Source organism: Meriones unguiculatus, chromosome 15 (assembly GCF_030254825.1).
Source record: "Meriones unguiculatus strain TT.TT164.6M chromosome 15, Bangor_MerUng_6.1, whole genome shotgun sequence".
NCBI classification, from domain to species: domain Eukaryota; kingdom Metazoa; phylum Chordata; class Mammalia; order Rodentia; family Muridae; genus Meriones; species Meriones unguiculatus.
In genome coordinates, this window is record NC_083362.1 from 10,634,233 (window position 1) to 10,648,607 (window position 14,375).

Below are 14,375 nucleotides of genomic sequence, written 5' to 3' on the forward strand. Positions count from 1 at the left end.
AGGTTCCACAGGAGAACAAGGATTATTCTCAGGAAATGTTGTGTGAAGGGCTCTGTGGTGGTGTCGTTTGTGTGCACGTGTGCAGGTATCTTCTGCTGTGTGTGTTGTCGTTGTATGCTCGTGTGCAGATATGTTCTGTGTGTGTGTAAACCAGAAGCTGATCCTGGCGTCTTCCTCAGTCAATCCTCACCCTGTTTTTTGAGACAGGGTGACCCGCAGCTGGCAGACGCAGAAAGCCTGGCTGGGCAGCAAGCCCCAAGGATCCTCAATGCCTCCCAGGAAACATGGGGGAGGCCACCACCTGGGTGCTGGCCATCTAAACTCAGGTCCTCACGCTTACATGGCTGGCAGTTTGCCTGCTGAGTTTTCTCTCAGACCCACTAAGAATAATGCTTTAAAATTAATCAAAGACATGGCAGTTCAGAAGAAACCAGTTATACTGCTGAAAGGTTCTAGTTACAGAGCAGTTGGTCTTATTTTAAAGGCATGTGAATGGCATCTGCAGTTCCATCTTGATCAAAATACCTGTGAGTTCATTCTTCTATTTAGTACACAAGAGATTTAAAAAAATCAGTAAATCATCTACATCGTTTATACTTCTAATTGTCTGTGTATTCTGATGTCCTTCACTCTTTCTGGCTGGGCAGAGATTGCCCCTCCCCTGGCTATCTGAAGCCTGGAGACAACAGACTGTCTCCACAACAGGGCTAGGACATGCAGGCAACCGTCCTGCAAGCACATTTCCTCCACCTGGCCCACACCACCCAGGAGGCCACGTTCTTAATCAGCCTCCCACACACCTACCCGCCCTCTCCCCATGGCCAGGCACTAACAGGGGACCTCCGGAGTCAAGCTAATCACCAGGCCTACACCTTGCCCTTTCTGAACAATGCCAGTGAAGGCCACAGCCCAGGTTCTCCCTTTGTTCGTGGCCTTCAGCCTCTGGAGCCATGGACCCCTGACCCCTGGTGCTTTCCCACACGGCCCTGAGGAGCTCCTGTGTCTGAGATCTGGGAGCAGAACACACTTTGTTCTCTTGAGTCTACCCCGTGTCTCCCCTGTGGCCGTACCTGAGTGGCTACTACACGAAAAAAGACAGAGCACAGGCTGAAGGTGCTAGGACCCCACAGAGATCAACGCGCCTCTGCACGGACCCAGCCCTTTCAAGACAGCATAGGGAAGAGAAAGCTTAGAGCCCACGATTGCAGTGGGTCCTTCTTCATCGAACCAAAGCTGTGAAAAGGAGGAGCCCTGAATGGAATGATACGCTTGCTCTGTGAGACGCTTGTTAAAGAGGGGGGCCTCTGTAAGAGGGGGGCCTCCACAGAGAGCAGAGGACGTTTTGAGGAACATCAGAGCAGAGGAAGCTTCCACGGCAGCTTCCGGAAACCAAGGCGGCTTTCCACACCGAGGACCTAGTTGCACCGCTCACTGCACTGGCGCCCCCTGGAGACAAAGTGCTGTTGTTAGCCACAGGCCCGACCCTGGGCCTGTGCTGGGGGCTGTCTAACAGGTTTGTGCTGACTGCTTTGGCCTCCTTGCTCTCGGTGCGGTTGTGTGCCGAGCTCTTGGCCAGCTCTTACCTCGTACAAAGACATAAGCGCTGTACTGTTCATAATACTCCCCCATGCGCACGCGGATCGTGTAGAGGCCCTCGTCCTCCTTGTTGAGGTGTGAGAAAGTGAGCGTTGCCCGCTCTCCACTCCAGTGTGGCTGCACCCATTTGGATGGAGAAACAGGTGCTCCTAGAAACGTAAAAATAAATAATAAAACAAGCAAATTCATCGACTTTTGTCCTCTTTAACTCCCTTTCTCCCACTCCGCCCCTCTCCCTCCCTGCAGGCTTCCACACTGAAAGTATTTGACTCTTAGAGCTCTCTAGATCTTTCAGCCACTCTGCTGTGTTTAATACTAAACAGAAGTGAGGGGCACGGCAGACACAGAATGTGCAACATCTGACAAAATTAAAGTTTAAAGCTCTTCGTTCCAAGAGCAGAGAAGTTCAGTGTTGAGTTTTGCTTTCTGGGCTGGCTGTTTTATGTCAACTTGGCACAGGCTATAGTTATCTGAGAGGAGGAACCTCAACTGAGAAGGACCTCCCTAAGATCCAGCTGTAAGCCATGTTCTTAATTAGAGGTTGACGGTACAAGGCCCAGCCCATTCTGGGTAATGCCACCCCAGGCAGGTGGTCCTGGGTTCTGTAAGAAAGCAGGCTGAGCAAGCCATGGGGAGCAAGGCAGTAAGCAGTGCCCTCCATGGCCTCCGCATCAGCTCCTGCCTCCAGGTTCCTGCCCTGCTTGAGCTCCTGACTCCCTCAGTGGTGGCAGTGATGTGGAAGTGTGAGCCAAATAAACTCCTCCTCCCTGTGTTGTTTCATCACAGCAGTGGTAGCCCCAATTAAGACAGCCCCTTTTTCATCTTAAAGTGTCTTCTCACTTATAACAGGGGTCATACAAACTACAAGAAGAATAGTTGGTACCATAATTTATGTGCAACAGATAAGTATACATTTTAATATTCTAGAATTTGGGATTATTGAGAAAGAATTTTTTCTGAAAAGCCTCAACTGTACAAATCACTTTTGTATTGCCTGAACTTAACTTTAAATGTAAATTTATCCAATTGCATTTTAATGTTTATTCTGCTTTGTCCTTGGGCATGTTCCCTGCCGTGTCTACAAGCTCACTGTGGCATGCGGTGTCTTACTGACAAGCTTGCTGCCTGGAAGTCGGTCCTGTCCCTGAGCTGGGACAGTCTCTGCTCATGGCCCACAGAGATTAGTTCTGTGGTAGGAGGAGAAGCTCCTTCCACTGTTTCCCTGTAGACTGTGTCCTGTCCTCAGGGCCAAGCCATAGTCATCATTTAACTATGCTGCTGCTGCTGCTGCTGGGACCAGTCTGGGCTAGGTCATAGTCCTAACCACCATATTGTTGGAACCTTAGGGCCCCAGACTACCCCAAGTGCTCACAGGTACACCTGATGGCCAGGCCCTCAGCTTAGTGGGCATGATGCTCATGAACCATCCCTAGCCTGAGCCTCTGATTGTCTGTGTGACCACTTGGCCTGTCTTCTCTGCTATGTACATGGTGTGTGGTCCCATGGGACTTCACGTATAAAGTGTAAGTTCACAGATAAAATGAGGGGCTTGAGCGACGGCTCAGTGGTTGAGAACACTAAGTGCTTTGCCTGAGGACTTGGGTTCAATTCCCAGCACTCATGATGACTCACAACCATCTGTGACTCCAGTACCGGGGGAAATAATGGCCTTCTCTGTCCGTGCATACACATACCACATAGACAAACATCCAGGCAAAACACCAATGCCCATAAAATAAAAATAAACATATCCTTTAAAAACAAACAAACAGTACAGCCGTGTGTGTTTTCAGCTTACAGGCTAGGCTAGCCCTGGAAGCAGATAGCAACTGGCCCACATGAATCTCTAATTAAGATGCAGAGTAAGACCCTAGCCCAAAGACTTACCATTTCTGTACCACTGGACCTCTGGCTGGAAGTGTTTAATTTCAGGAGTGATGACTACGCGACAGCCCAGACTCATGGTCTCCCCTTCTCTCCCAAAGGACACATCAAATTTGTCATCAAAGTGGATCTCAAACTTGGACGCATAACCGTAAGGGGTCACAGCAACTAGGGACAGCGGAAACAAATACCAGTAAGGTATTCCCTTTCTCTTCAAAGAGATGCAGCATTTTTAATAAGCATGGGCAGAAAACAGCCGCAATAAAAATAGACCAAATTATTTATGTGGGCAAAATCAAGTTCTACATAAGAAGTCCATAAAACAAATGCACATCTCATTTGCATAAAAATTCTGATCTCACTGTTAGCTGAATATTAATATTTATTATTAGGAGGAAATGAATTTAAAGGGTTGCATGTAACATCAGAGTAACGTCAGGCACATCACGTGAGCCACACAGTCTGTTCCTTGCGACAACCTGATTGCAAGGTCATTGGTCTCTCTCCTTTTAGATGGGGGCACAGGATCTCACAGAGGTAATAGGTTCATGCCGTGACTTCACAGCCCACAAATACCAAAGACTAATTCTTGAGTCCTTCCTGTTATATTTTGTCTTATCTTGAAAATACAACATACCCTTCATTAGTTTCAACTTTGTCAAGTATTCTAAGTATTTAATCACTATCAATTCAGTTAATCCCATAATGATTCTATCAGGTAAATATCGTTATGCCCTCCACAGAAGAGACTGTTGTGTGGGATTCGGAGGTATAGCTCCATGTGCCCACATTCACCCACAGAACTTTCCAGAACTTTGGTTTTCAGCCAATACATTGTCCTGCCTTCAACTTGTGTGTTACCAGGTGACCGCTAGTTAATGGGGAAATAGCTCTCTTTGAAGAACATCTCCCATAGGCCTAATTTCTATGTGGTGATATTCCAAGAAAACCCGAGAGAGTTGACTGGACCAGATCCTGCACTGTTCAGCAGTGAGACTGGCTCCAGAGCTGCCTTGGGGGACAGAAGAGTGTTCTAAGGAAGTTCTACATCAGCCCTAAGGTGATATAAAAGTGCAGCCCCAAGTGCAGATGCACGCAGGCTCTAATTTCCCCGTATCTGGGATTGAGCTGGACTGTCAAAGTCTGCTTCAGTGTTCAGTGGGAAGTCAGCTCTGACACCCAGGAGACAAAGCATTCCACAGTCACTTCTGTGGGCCTGTGTCAAGTGTGTCCTCTCTCTGGGGGGAAACAGTAGTGTCCGGGAAACCTGTGAGCCAAATGCAGACCGCTTCCTATTTAGTCATATTAAAGAATAGGTTTTATTTTTAGATTATTTTTGATAGTTGAAAAAAATAAAAAGCTCATATTTTGTGATTCACAAAAAGTCACAGGAAATCCAAATTTCAATGTCCACCACTCCGGTTTTACTGGAATCCCGCCATGCTTGTTCATTTGCCTCCCGCTTGCTGCTGTGTTTGTGTTCCAGAGGCAGAGCTGGGTAGTTGTGACAGGGACTACATGGCCCCAGAACCCAACATCTCCGCAGTCTGCTTCGTTATAGATACTATTTGCCGACCCCCAGAATGAAGCACGACCGAGAAGGAGGAAGAGCAGGTTACAAGACCCCACTCTCTATTGCATGTGCTCTTGTCCCACTGTTTAAACTCCCCACAGTTTCTCCACATCACATACTATAAACACAACTTTACCAACATTGTAAGCCTTTGAGGACCTTTAGTATGGTGTTTAGGACAAAAGTGTGTGTCAACCATTAAAGCACAACCAAGAGCAGCAAGCTCTGTCTATAAAGTTTACAACATACTCTAAGCACCTAAGCACTCAACACACACTATTGACCGTATGACTGCAGCCCTTTCTGTTAGGATCAGAGGGACTAAGGAAGTCACAACAGGTTCTGGAAGAAGCAGAGTTGAGTTGGGCTTTCAGAGCCTGGCTTGAAAGAGAAGAAGAAATTTGACCATGGGAATGAACACAGTAAGGTCAGAAGACTGGGAAACGATTAATCACGCCAACCGTGGGGACTCTGGGAGCTATGTCATGGTCTCAGAATTATTGATGTGATGGGAAAAGATGACTTTCATTCTTTATCCCCTCCATGGGATTGACACCAGGGGTTTTAACTGTGAGGTTCGGAACCATTCATGAAGTCAAGGACTAGGTCATCTACAGACTGTAAACCAACCAGTTAAGTGGAAGACTGAGACAGGAGGAGGTATTATGTATTTTCAGGAGGTATTAGGTATTTAATGCATAGAAAATAAGTGTGGGCTTGACTGTCATTTTCAGTGTGGGCGTATGATCAGTTTAACAAGCTTAAACAGGCTACCTTTAAAACATAAATAACAAATCAGTTACACTCAGAAGAGTAACCAAAGACTATTAAAACAACAAATGAACCATGCCCGGGCAATGGTATTATATCCCTCCTGGCATGCACGAACACATTGTGATTTGTTCATCATTTTAAAAATCGTGTTGCTTCCCTAAACTCAAGGCTGCAGAAGACTGGAGTGTGAGCATTACTGGCTGCACTCTACATAAAGGTGGCGCTTAGTGAGTGTGTCGTTGAACTTACAGCTGAGGGGCATGGAAGCCCCAGCCCGGAAGTGAGTCTCGTCCAAGTCCCCCTTATATCCTAGGGAAGAAGAGAGAATGCGTGTGAGCTGCTTTGCGATTGCCTGGGCTGGCTTTTGTTTTGCTTTGCTTTGTTTTTGGCATGGGAAGCAGTTTATATGCACTTGGAACAGAGCCAGGGTGAACCTACTCTTCACGACGACCGAGGCGTAGGCCGAGACCTCTCCTTGAACATTCATCGCGGAGGCCCGGTACTGAGCCGTGTCTTCAAAGTCACACCTGCGGAAACACACGGAGGTGAATGACCATGGTGGTGACTCCGTGTAATTGTTGGCTGTTTTGTCAAGGTCGTTTTGCTAACAGAAGATTGTCAATCCCTGGCTGGCACATGGCTCTTTAGAACTCTTGATGATGCAGTATCTGTTCCTGTGGGACACTACACAGTCCAAGCTACCTACTAATTTTCACACTGCAGTGGGGCAGGAAGGAAATATCATCCACTGTGACTCTAACCTTTTTTTTTCCCAAAAAAAATTTATTTATTTGTGAGTGCTCTAGCTGTATGTACACCTGCATGCCAGAAGAGGACATCAGATCACATTATCGATGGTTGTAAGCCACCATGTGGTTGCTGAGACTTGAACTCAGGACCTCCAGAAGAGCAGCCAGTGCTCTTAACCTCTGAGCCATCTCTCCAGCCCGTGACCCTACCCTTGGCTCATCTAAAATGCCAAGCAAACAGTTAAAGTATTAAGGCTAGAAATTGCAGCGAGTAACTGCTTTGCACAACTGAAGGAGAAAATGCCCAGCCTTGCCGGTAGCTTTACAGCAGGTCATGACCCTGACTGTGTGTGCTCCTTGCTATCTTGCTTCAGGAGACGGGTTTTCAGTCTGGCATCAGGGTGACAGGGAAGGGACAGAAGCAACTTCTCGTGATAGCTCCCCACAGCCTCCCTGGGCCACAAACCCGCACAGGAGTGGTCTGTTATACCATTCTGTGCTCCGGTTTCAAAACACAAGCGACTTCATGCTTCAGTTCTCCTGATACTTGGGTGCCACGTGGAGTTCCAGCTCGTAGCTTTACAGAAGTCCTACCTGGGTGTTCCTTTAAGTTACAGTGCAGAAACAGGGGTGTTTTGCAAAGATGGAACGAGGGAAGGACACCCTCCCAGAGGTCAGGCTGAGATTTCACAGTGTTGTTGTTGTTTTTTTTTGTTTTTTTTTTTTTCTCTCTCACCATTGTGAAAGAAACTGGCACTGAGCCCAGGAAGAAGGAAGATTTCTGTCAGTGACCTGAAGTAATAAGGTGCTTCCCTGGGTATCTGCTGGGTGACACACACAGACACTGATGTTCTCTTACTTGTTAATCTCGAGAGTATGCATTCCATATCGACTTTCAATGATGTACTTTCCTGGGTTCGCATGGACATTTATAGGCACCTGGTTTTTATACCTGAAAGATAACGGAATCAAGATGCATACATTAAAGAATAATTAACTGCATGATCTCTCTCCCTCCCTCTCTCTCTTTTCTCCCTGCCCATCTCTCTGTCACACAAACATACACACGCACATATATACACATACATGCAATTATTGTTCTTGTAGATACACCCATAGGTGAAGCTCAACAATCCCATCTACTGAAGAAAAAAAATGCAAATGACCTGAGCTTAATTAAATTCACCAGCACTGTAGGACAGTGATTTAATGTGAGGTGGAGCACAGGGCACGAAGGAGAAGTCTTGGGTGTTGAATATACTGGCATCACATGGGTGGTACACGGTCCAACATAAACTCACCCAAACTATTTTTTTATTTATAACATACATTTCCTTGTATGGACATTATATTCAACAACAAAAGCTGACTATTACTAATACAGCAGAACGGAAGCTTTGTGTTGGGATTTTTGTTGTTGGCTGTCTCTGTGGGAGGAAAGCAAAGCACTCCTACAGGCATTCTTGTATGTGATTCTTAAGAACAGTGTCGCTGTATTGAAAGGCCATTGTGCTCAACTGACTTGGTTTTTGTCACATGCAATTATGGCGTTTGCCTCAGAGTAACTTCAGATTATGACAGGAGATTTCCAATGGCTCCATTCCTGTTTGCAGCCCGCTGCCCTCAGAAGGCAGCCCCTGCAGAGGCATTCTGCTGTGAGAAACTGCTTCCTGATCGCCTCAAGTCCCCACAGCCATGGCTGTCGTGCCACTTGAGGCTCATCCACTCAACCCTTTTCTTTTTCCTTAAAAGGAGGAGGAGGGAGGGGAGGAGAAGCCGCTTCCCTTTCGGCCACCCTACCTCATGTGTGCAGGCAAACCTAACATAACCAATAAGCACAGGCCCTGCTGTGTGCACACGCAGAGCAGGTAAATCCCAGCCTCACAACCATCCAGTGAGGTCACAGTATTTAACTCACTTCCCAACGAAGACTCCAGGACACGGGGAGCTCAAGGAGCTCGCCCTCATCACAAGGCAGGCACGGCAGGGCTAGGGTTTGAACCAGGGCTGCCTGACCCTTGGCTTCCATCTCTATGTATCTGCATTTCATTTCTTTAGACTTTTTGAAATGGATGAAGAGAAGGATGGGAGGAGGAGAGCGGTACAAAGGAAGAGGAAAATACTGGTGTCAGTTAACTCTTTCACCCTAACTTTATCCTCCAAAGGTTCACGTTTTGGAAGGTGGGTCCCCAAAGCTATAGCATCATGAGGTAGTGGGAGGATCTTGGATCCTCCCCCATTTGGTGGGGAGGATCTTGGATCAGTGGGAGCTTTGTGATGCCTTCTTAACTCCAAGATAATGAGTCACTGTAAAAGAGCAAGCCCTCTATGATTTCTGTATCACTGTGTTATTTTCCCCCTCTGGCATGCTTGCTTACCATGATTCCATTCGCCATGATGTGGCACCGCCAAGAGGTACCCTCATAGGGGTTAGCACCATGCTGTTCCACACTGTTAGACAGATCTACCTTTCTGTAGGTAGCCTTAGGTCTTTCGATGCAGAACTAGAAATCTAATATTCCTAAAGCACACTGGTTTATTTTTCTTCTTTTTATGTGTATGTGTGCATGATATATGGGCATGTCTCTGTGTGTTCACATATATGTGTGTTCTGGTACATGTTTATATAGAAATCTGCACTTGAAGTCAGAAATTTTCCTCAATTGCACTTCTACCCTTTTCCTCAGAACAGCTCAATCAAACCCAGAGCTTGGAGATACGGGTAGCCTAGCAGCCAGCTCACTCTGGGGCGGCCCTGTCTCTGCTTTCCAGGGCTGAAATTACAGGTGAGTCACCATGCCCAGCTAGCATTTACATGGGTTGTGGGGGATCTGAACCCTGGTCCTCTTGCTTGCGTGATAGGCACCATTTCCCAAGCCCATTTCTCGCGGTCTACCATTCTTTTCCACTTAGCTAAGCTGCAGCCTGGCTGTCAAGACTCATGTCGGATGCCAAGCCTTCAACACTCTCTTTATAAGTCTCACAAATTATAAACTGTTTTCGCCTCTTTGAATCATGGTAACTCGCTAACTACAACATTTATAGAAATTATTGTTGCAGGGCAGTGAGCTAACTGGGGTGAAGGCACTTGCCACCAAGCCTGATGAGATCCAAAGTTTGGGGAATCGCCTCCCCCATGTTGTCCTCTGACTTCCCCTGCGAGAGTGCATGCATAGACACACACACACATACACACACACACACACACACACACACACACTAAATAAGTGTAAGTTTAAAAGTTATGGTTGGGTCTGCATCTCTGCCACTAAGCTGCTAGTCCTTTAATGAACTATGTGTGCGACATACATTTTCTTCTATTCCCACTCCCGAGGGAGTCACAGGCATCTAACAGATGCTCAGTGATGGTTAAGATGACTTGGGCATAATTGTTGTGTAGTAAAACAATTCAATTGTAGCTTCATAGTTTTTCACTAAAGAAATCAAGCTCTGGAAAATACATACCTCATGCTAAGGATGAGTTTAAAAGAGCACACATGAAAAGAGTAAACTGTGGCCCTCAGAGGCCTGATTCCCTCAGATCTGAAGTGAAGAGGGCTGTTTGAGCCCAAGAGTCACAGCTGGATGGCAGTGTGCATAGCGACCCTCTCGCTCCTCACAGAGCACATGGCTGCTTGCAGCCAGTCTGCTCTCTTCAAAGCCTGGAAGTAGCTTCAGAGAGCAGTGTCCATCCACATCTCTGAGCAGCGGGGACGGTACGCTCAGACTCAGCCATCAGCAACTCTTGATCTCGAACTCTCCCACTTCATGAGCCAAAGGGTTATCTTTCCCATTAGACTGGGCCAACTGAGGTTCGGCTGAGCAGCTACCTGTTGATCGTTTGGTTTTGTTGTTGCTGGTTTTGGTTTGGGGTTCTTAGGAGTTCTTCGGGCACTCGAGGAGCAATGTGATGACACACACTGAGCCAAGGGCTGCCTCACCAGACGATGGACTGGCGCTCAGGCTGGCTACTAGGCAGCAATGCTGTCCATATCTCTATAAAGTTTGAGTTGGGGTGGTATTTTGCAGCTCCCGAGGTCACACCACTCCTCCTGCCCCAGCACTGCTGGGCTTAGCACCTCTATGCTTCTCCAGAGAAACCCCCACACTAGCCCTTCTAGTGTGACCACCTGGCACAGGGAACTGGTTTAAAATACACAACGCTCCACCGTGGAACGCTACAGAACCCCGCCTGTCAGAGAGAGGAACTCCTGGCTGACGCAGCATGGGAGGACTAAGCCAGAAAGCCCTTTTGCCTGAATTCTGCGGGAATGTCCGCTGTGAGGCACTGGGGGTTTAGGTCACTTGAGACTGGCTGCCTTCAGTATTAAGTGAGAGGGGAAGAGAGGGTGTGGCCTGCCCCCGCACACACTTCACAGCTTGTTGTTTCTGGAGAGTGGAATTCCAAACTAGCCACTCATCAGCTAGCTGTGGAGAATAACCTGCACCCTGGGAATGCTTCCCACAGGCTTCAAGCCTGTGTATGGACACTGCTCCCCTTCCCTTTTCCTGTGGCTGATGAAGCGTCAGCTAACGAGCTTTTACGTGTGGTGTTTCTGGAGTAACACTCTACCATCCCATGACTTTGTCCATTTAATGTGTGAAACGTGCTTCATCCTTACACACAAATGTCAGCCTAGCTGCAGAGCTCATGTCGCTGAGGGGTGAGCTCTTTGGTGGAGTAAAATTTGGTGAATCAAAAATGCTCTGTGATCCTTTCTCTTTCATGATGCCATACAAGTTGGAATGACCTTGAACATGCTAAATCCCACCACAAATGGGAATGCTGGTGAGAATCCTACTTAAAGAGACAGCTATCACCCACTGTAAAAACCAATTCTCTGGGACCACAGAGTTGCTCAGGGGTTAAGAATAGGAATCCAGTTAAATCTAGGTTTGTTTTTGTTTTTAAAAAAGACTGAGACCATCTTTCTCCTTTTACAAAGAACCTTTCTTGAGTCAGTGTCTCATGTAGCCCAGCCTGGCCTTGAACTCCTTATGTAAGTGAGGTTGACTTTGAACTTCCAGTCTTCCTGCTTCCATCTCCTGAGTGGTGGGATCACAGGCATTGGCCACCTTGCCCAGTTTATGCAGTTGTGGGGCTAGAACCCAGGGCTGTGCACATGATAGGTGAGCACTCTATCAACTGAGCTACGCTCCTGTCTGTAGACACGAGTGTTGTTTTCATTCTCTGCGACTTATCATCTCATATGAGAGGGGGACATCAGGCTGCTCAGCACACAGGGTCTCTTCATCCAACTCCGCTGGGGCATTGCTCTTCTTAGGTCCTAGCATAACCTTCCAGAATGTGTGCAAGTAAAACAACATCCATTCTGCTTCCTCCCTTTAAACCAGTAGATGTTAAACAGGCTATTGCATAAAAATGGCCTATTAAACATTAAAATCTCAGGTTTTTCCACCATAGAAATATCTCCCTTGTGTTGACAAGGCCCTTCTCCACGATGGCTTGCTCCCTGACCTTGCTATATCAGCATCATCTGAAAGCAGTTTTTATACTGAAAAAAACACACAGGCAGGATTCTTTCTACTTTCAGGGTGATCTGGGAATGCCGACACGTTCTGTACCTGGCCTTGCTGAGCGCTGTGCTTCTGCCGTGCCGTGTTCTCTACGTAACCTCTAAGTTCCACTTAAATAGACGTGGCCAGTAATATGAGATTGGCCAGGAGAACAGCTGCGGCCCGCTCGCATTTGTCAGACCTCAGGCTCCCATGATCTAACAGCGGCCAGTGGAAACTTGGAGCCAGCCATCTCTGGAAAAGGTTCCGAGGGAGCGAGAGTCCTAGTGCACATGCCTCTGAAAGGCAAGGCCCAGGACTTAGCTGCTATCCGTGAGGCAGCATGAAAGTGCCAGGAACCCTCACAAGCGCATCCCCTTAGCACCCCTCCCCAAATCCAGGGTCCCATATTTCTCTCACATCCATACTCAGTGTCAGGGCCAGGAATCCGCAGCCGGGCACCAAAGAAGCCTGAAAGCCAACAACGTGATCACCAACAACTTGGGGTCTCACCTGGGAATGAGTTTGCTGCTCTGTGAGGAAGAGGGTGCCTGTGAAAAGGACACACCTTGCACCCACGCTATGACATACATTAGAATCCCAGCTGATTCTTCTTAGAAAAGGCCCCATATGCAAGAAGAGACGCAGATCCCGTGAAGAACCTGTTCCCTGAGCTGGGTTTACCTGGGAACGAGCCTTTCTGGGAGAACCTCAAGACCTTTTCAGACTACAAGCCTCGTGTCTGTTTTTGCAACTCAACCCCCAAACTGTAGCCACTTCTTGCGCCACATGCCTGGACTTGACCCCCATTATCACCATAGCCTGCTGGGAGTGTGTGAGCACCAATCAAGGTTTCAATCTGCCCAGGGGTGACAGCAGCTCTCAGAATCGTGGAAGGCCCCTGCCCCACCAAGACATCTTGCCAGCCCGCTCAGAAACAGAATGGCTTCCTTAGTTGCTCTCTGGCTCCTGGGTTTTGACTTGTATTTCTCACTGAGCATGAAAACGTCCTCTGAAATTCTGGCTTTTCCCTCCTGGGAGAATTGGTGTGAAGAATGAGTCTCAGTGAATGGAGACCTTCAACAAGTGAAAGGAAGTCCACGAATAGAAGAAATGAGAGTAGGATGTTTTAACGTAATTTTTTATATATATATATATATACACACATATATTTCAATTTATCAGAGAAGGATTTTTTTAGTATTTATGGGAACTAAGCATTTGTTTTCTTCATGGATTTCCAGAGGAATGTCTGGATTTCCTTTTTCATTTGGTAAGTGATGTGTGTGTGCAGGCATGTAGTGTCGGGGGTGGTGTGTGAGGTGTGTGTGTGTGTGTGTGTGTGTGTGTGTGTTGGGAATCTAATTCAGGGAGTTATACACAAGGCAGGTACTCTACCAGTGAAGCTCATCTCTAGACCAGTAATTAGTTATTTTTGTTGCTTATGTGTAGTTTTGGTGGTGTATGTTTTGGTTTGATTTTTGGACAGTCTCACTATGTAGCCCAGGTTGGTCTTGAACTTGTGAGAATCCTGAAGCTTACTCTGTAGACCAGGCTGGCTTGAACTCACCGAGTTCCTCCTGCCTCTTCCTCCCAAGCACTGGAATTAAAGGTGTGCATGGGACATCACATCCAGCTATAATTTTTAAATTACATCTAGTGTGTGTGTGAGGGAGAGAGAGAGAGAGAGAGAAAGGGAAGCGGAGGGGAAGGGAGAGGGAGAGAATATGAATGAATAATGCACAGGCATGCTGTGAGGCTCGGTTTTCTCCTTCCATCACTGTGGGTCCTGGGGCTTGAATATAGGTCATCAGGCTTGGTGGCAAGTGCTTTATACGCTGAGCCATTGTGCTGGCTCAGTTTTTGTTGTTGATGTTTGATTGATTTTTAAAGAGGAAACATTCTTTCAAAGGTTGGATGGTGCCGCCATCACGGTGGCACAGGCCTATAATCCCAGCACTCAGGGAGGCAGAGGCAGGCAGATCTCTGTGAGTTTGAGGTCAGCCTGGTCTGTAAAGCAAGTCCAGGACAGCCAGAGCTACACAGAGAAACCCTGTCTCTAAAAACAAAAGAAAAGAAAAGAGTTGGATGGTGCAACTCTATAGTCATAGGGAAGGGTGGGGGCAATAGCAGTTAATTTTGAATTTATTTTCATATTCCATGATTTGTAAGTTAAAATTTATTTTTGTTGAAATATTAGAAATATTTTGTGGTATTTCTCATTTTTGTTTGTTATAAAATATTTGCCACAATAATTTCATAGTCATTTTTGGCATTTTGCC

General features: G+C 46.9%; 1 protein-coding gene across 1 annotated transcript in view; it reads right to left on the minus strand.

Annotated features, from left to right (window-relative positions):
* Positions 1-14,375, minus strand: part of Myom1 (myomesin 1) — a 98,885-nt gene that overhangs the window by 65,566 nt on the left and 18,944 nt on the right. Inside the window, exons 6-10 of the mRNA XM_060368156.1 lie at positions 7,436-7,528; positions 6,266-6,354; positions 6,077-6,136; positions 3,484-3,648; positions 1,584-1,745 (exon numbers count right to left, since the gene is read on the minus strand). Of these exons, the coding sequence (XP_060224139.1) occupies positions 1,584-1,745; positions 3,484-3,648; positions 6,077-6,136; positions 6,266-6,354; positions 7,436-7,528 (569 nt within the window). The remainder of the gene's footprint in view (positions 1-1,583; positions 1,746-3,483; positions 3,649-6,076; positions 6,137-6,265; positions 6,355-7,435; positions 7,529-14,375) is intronic.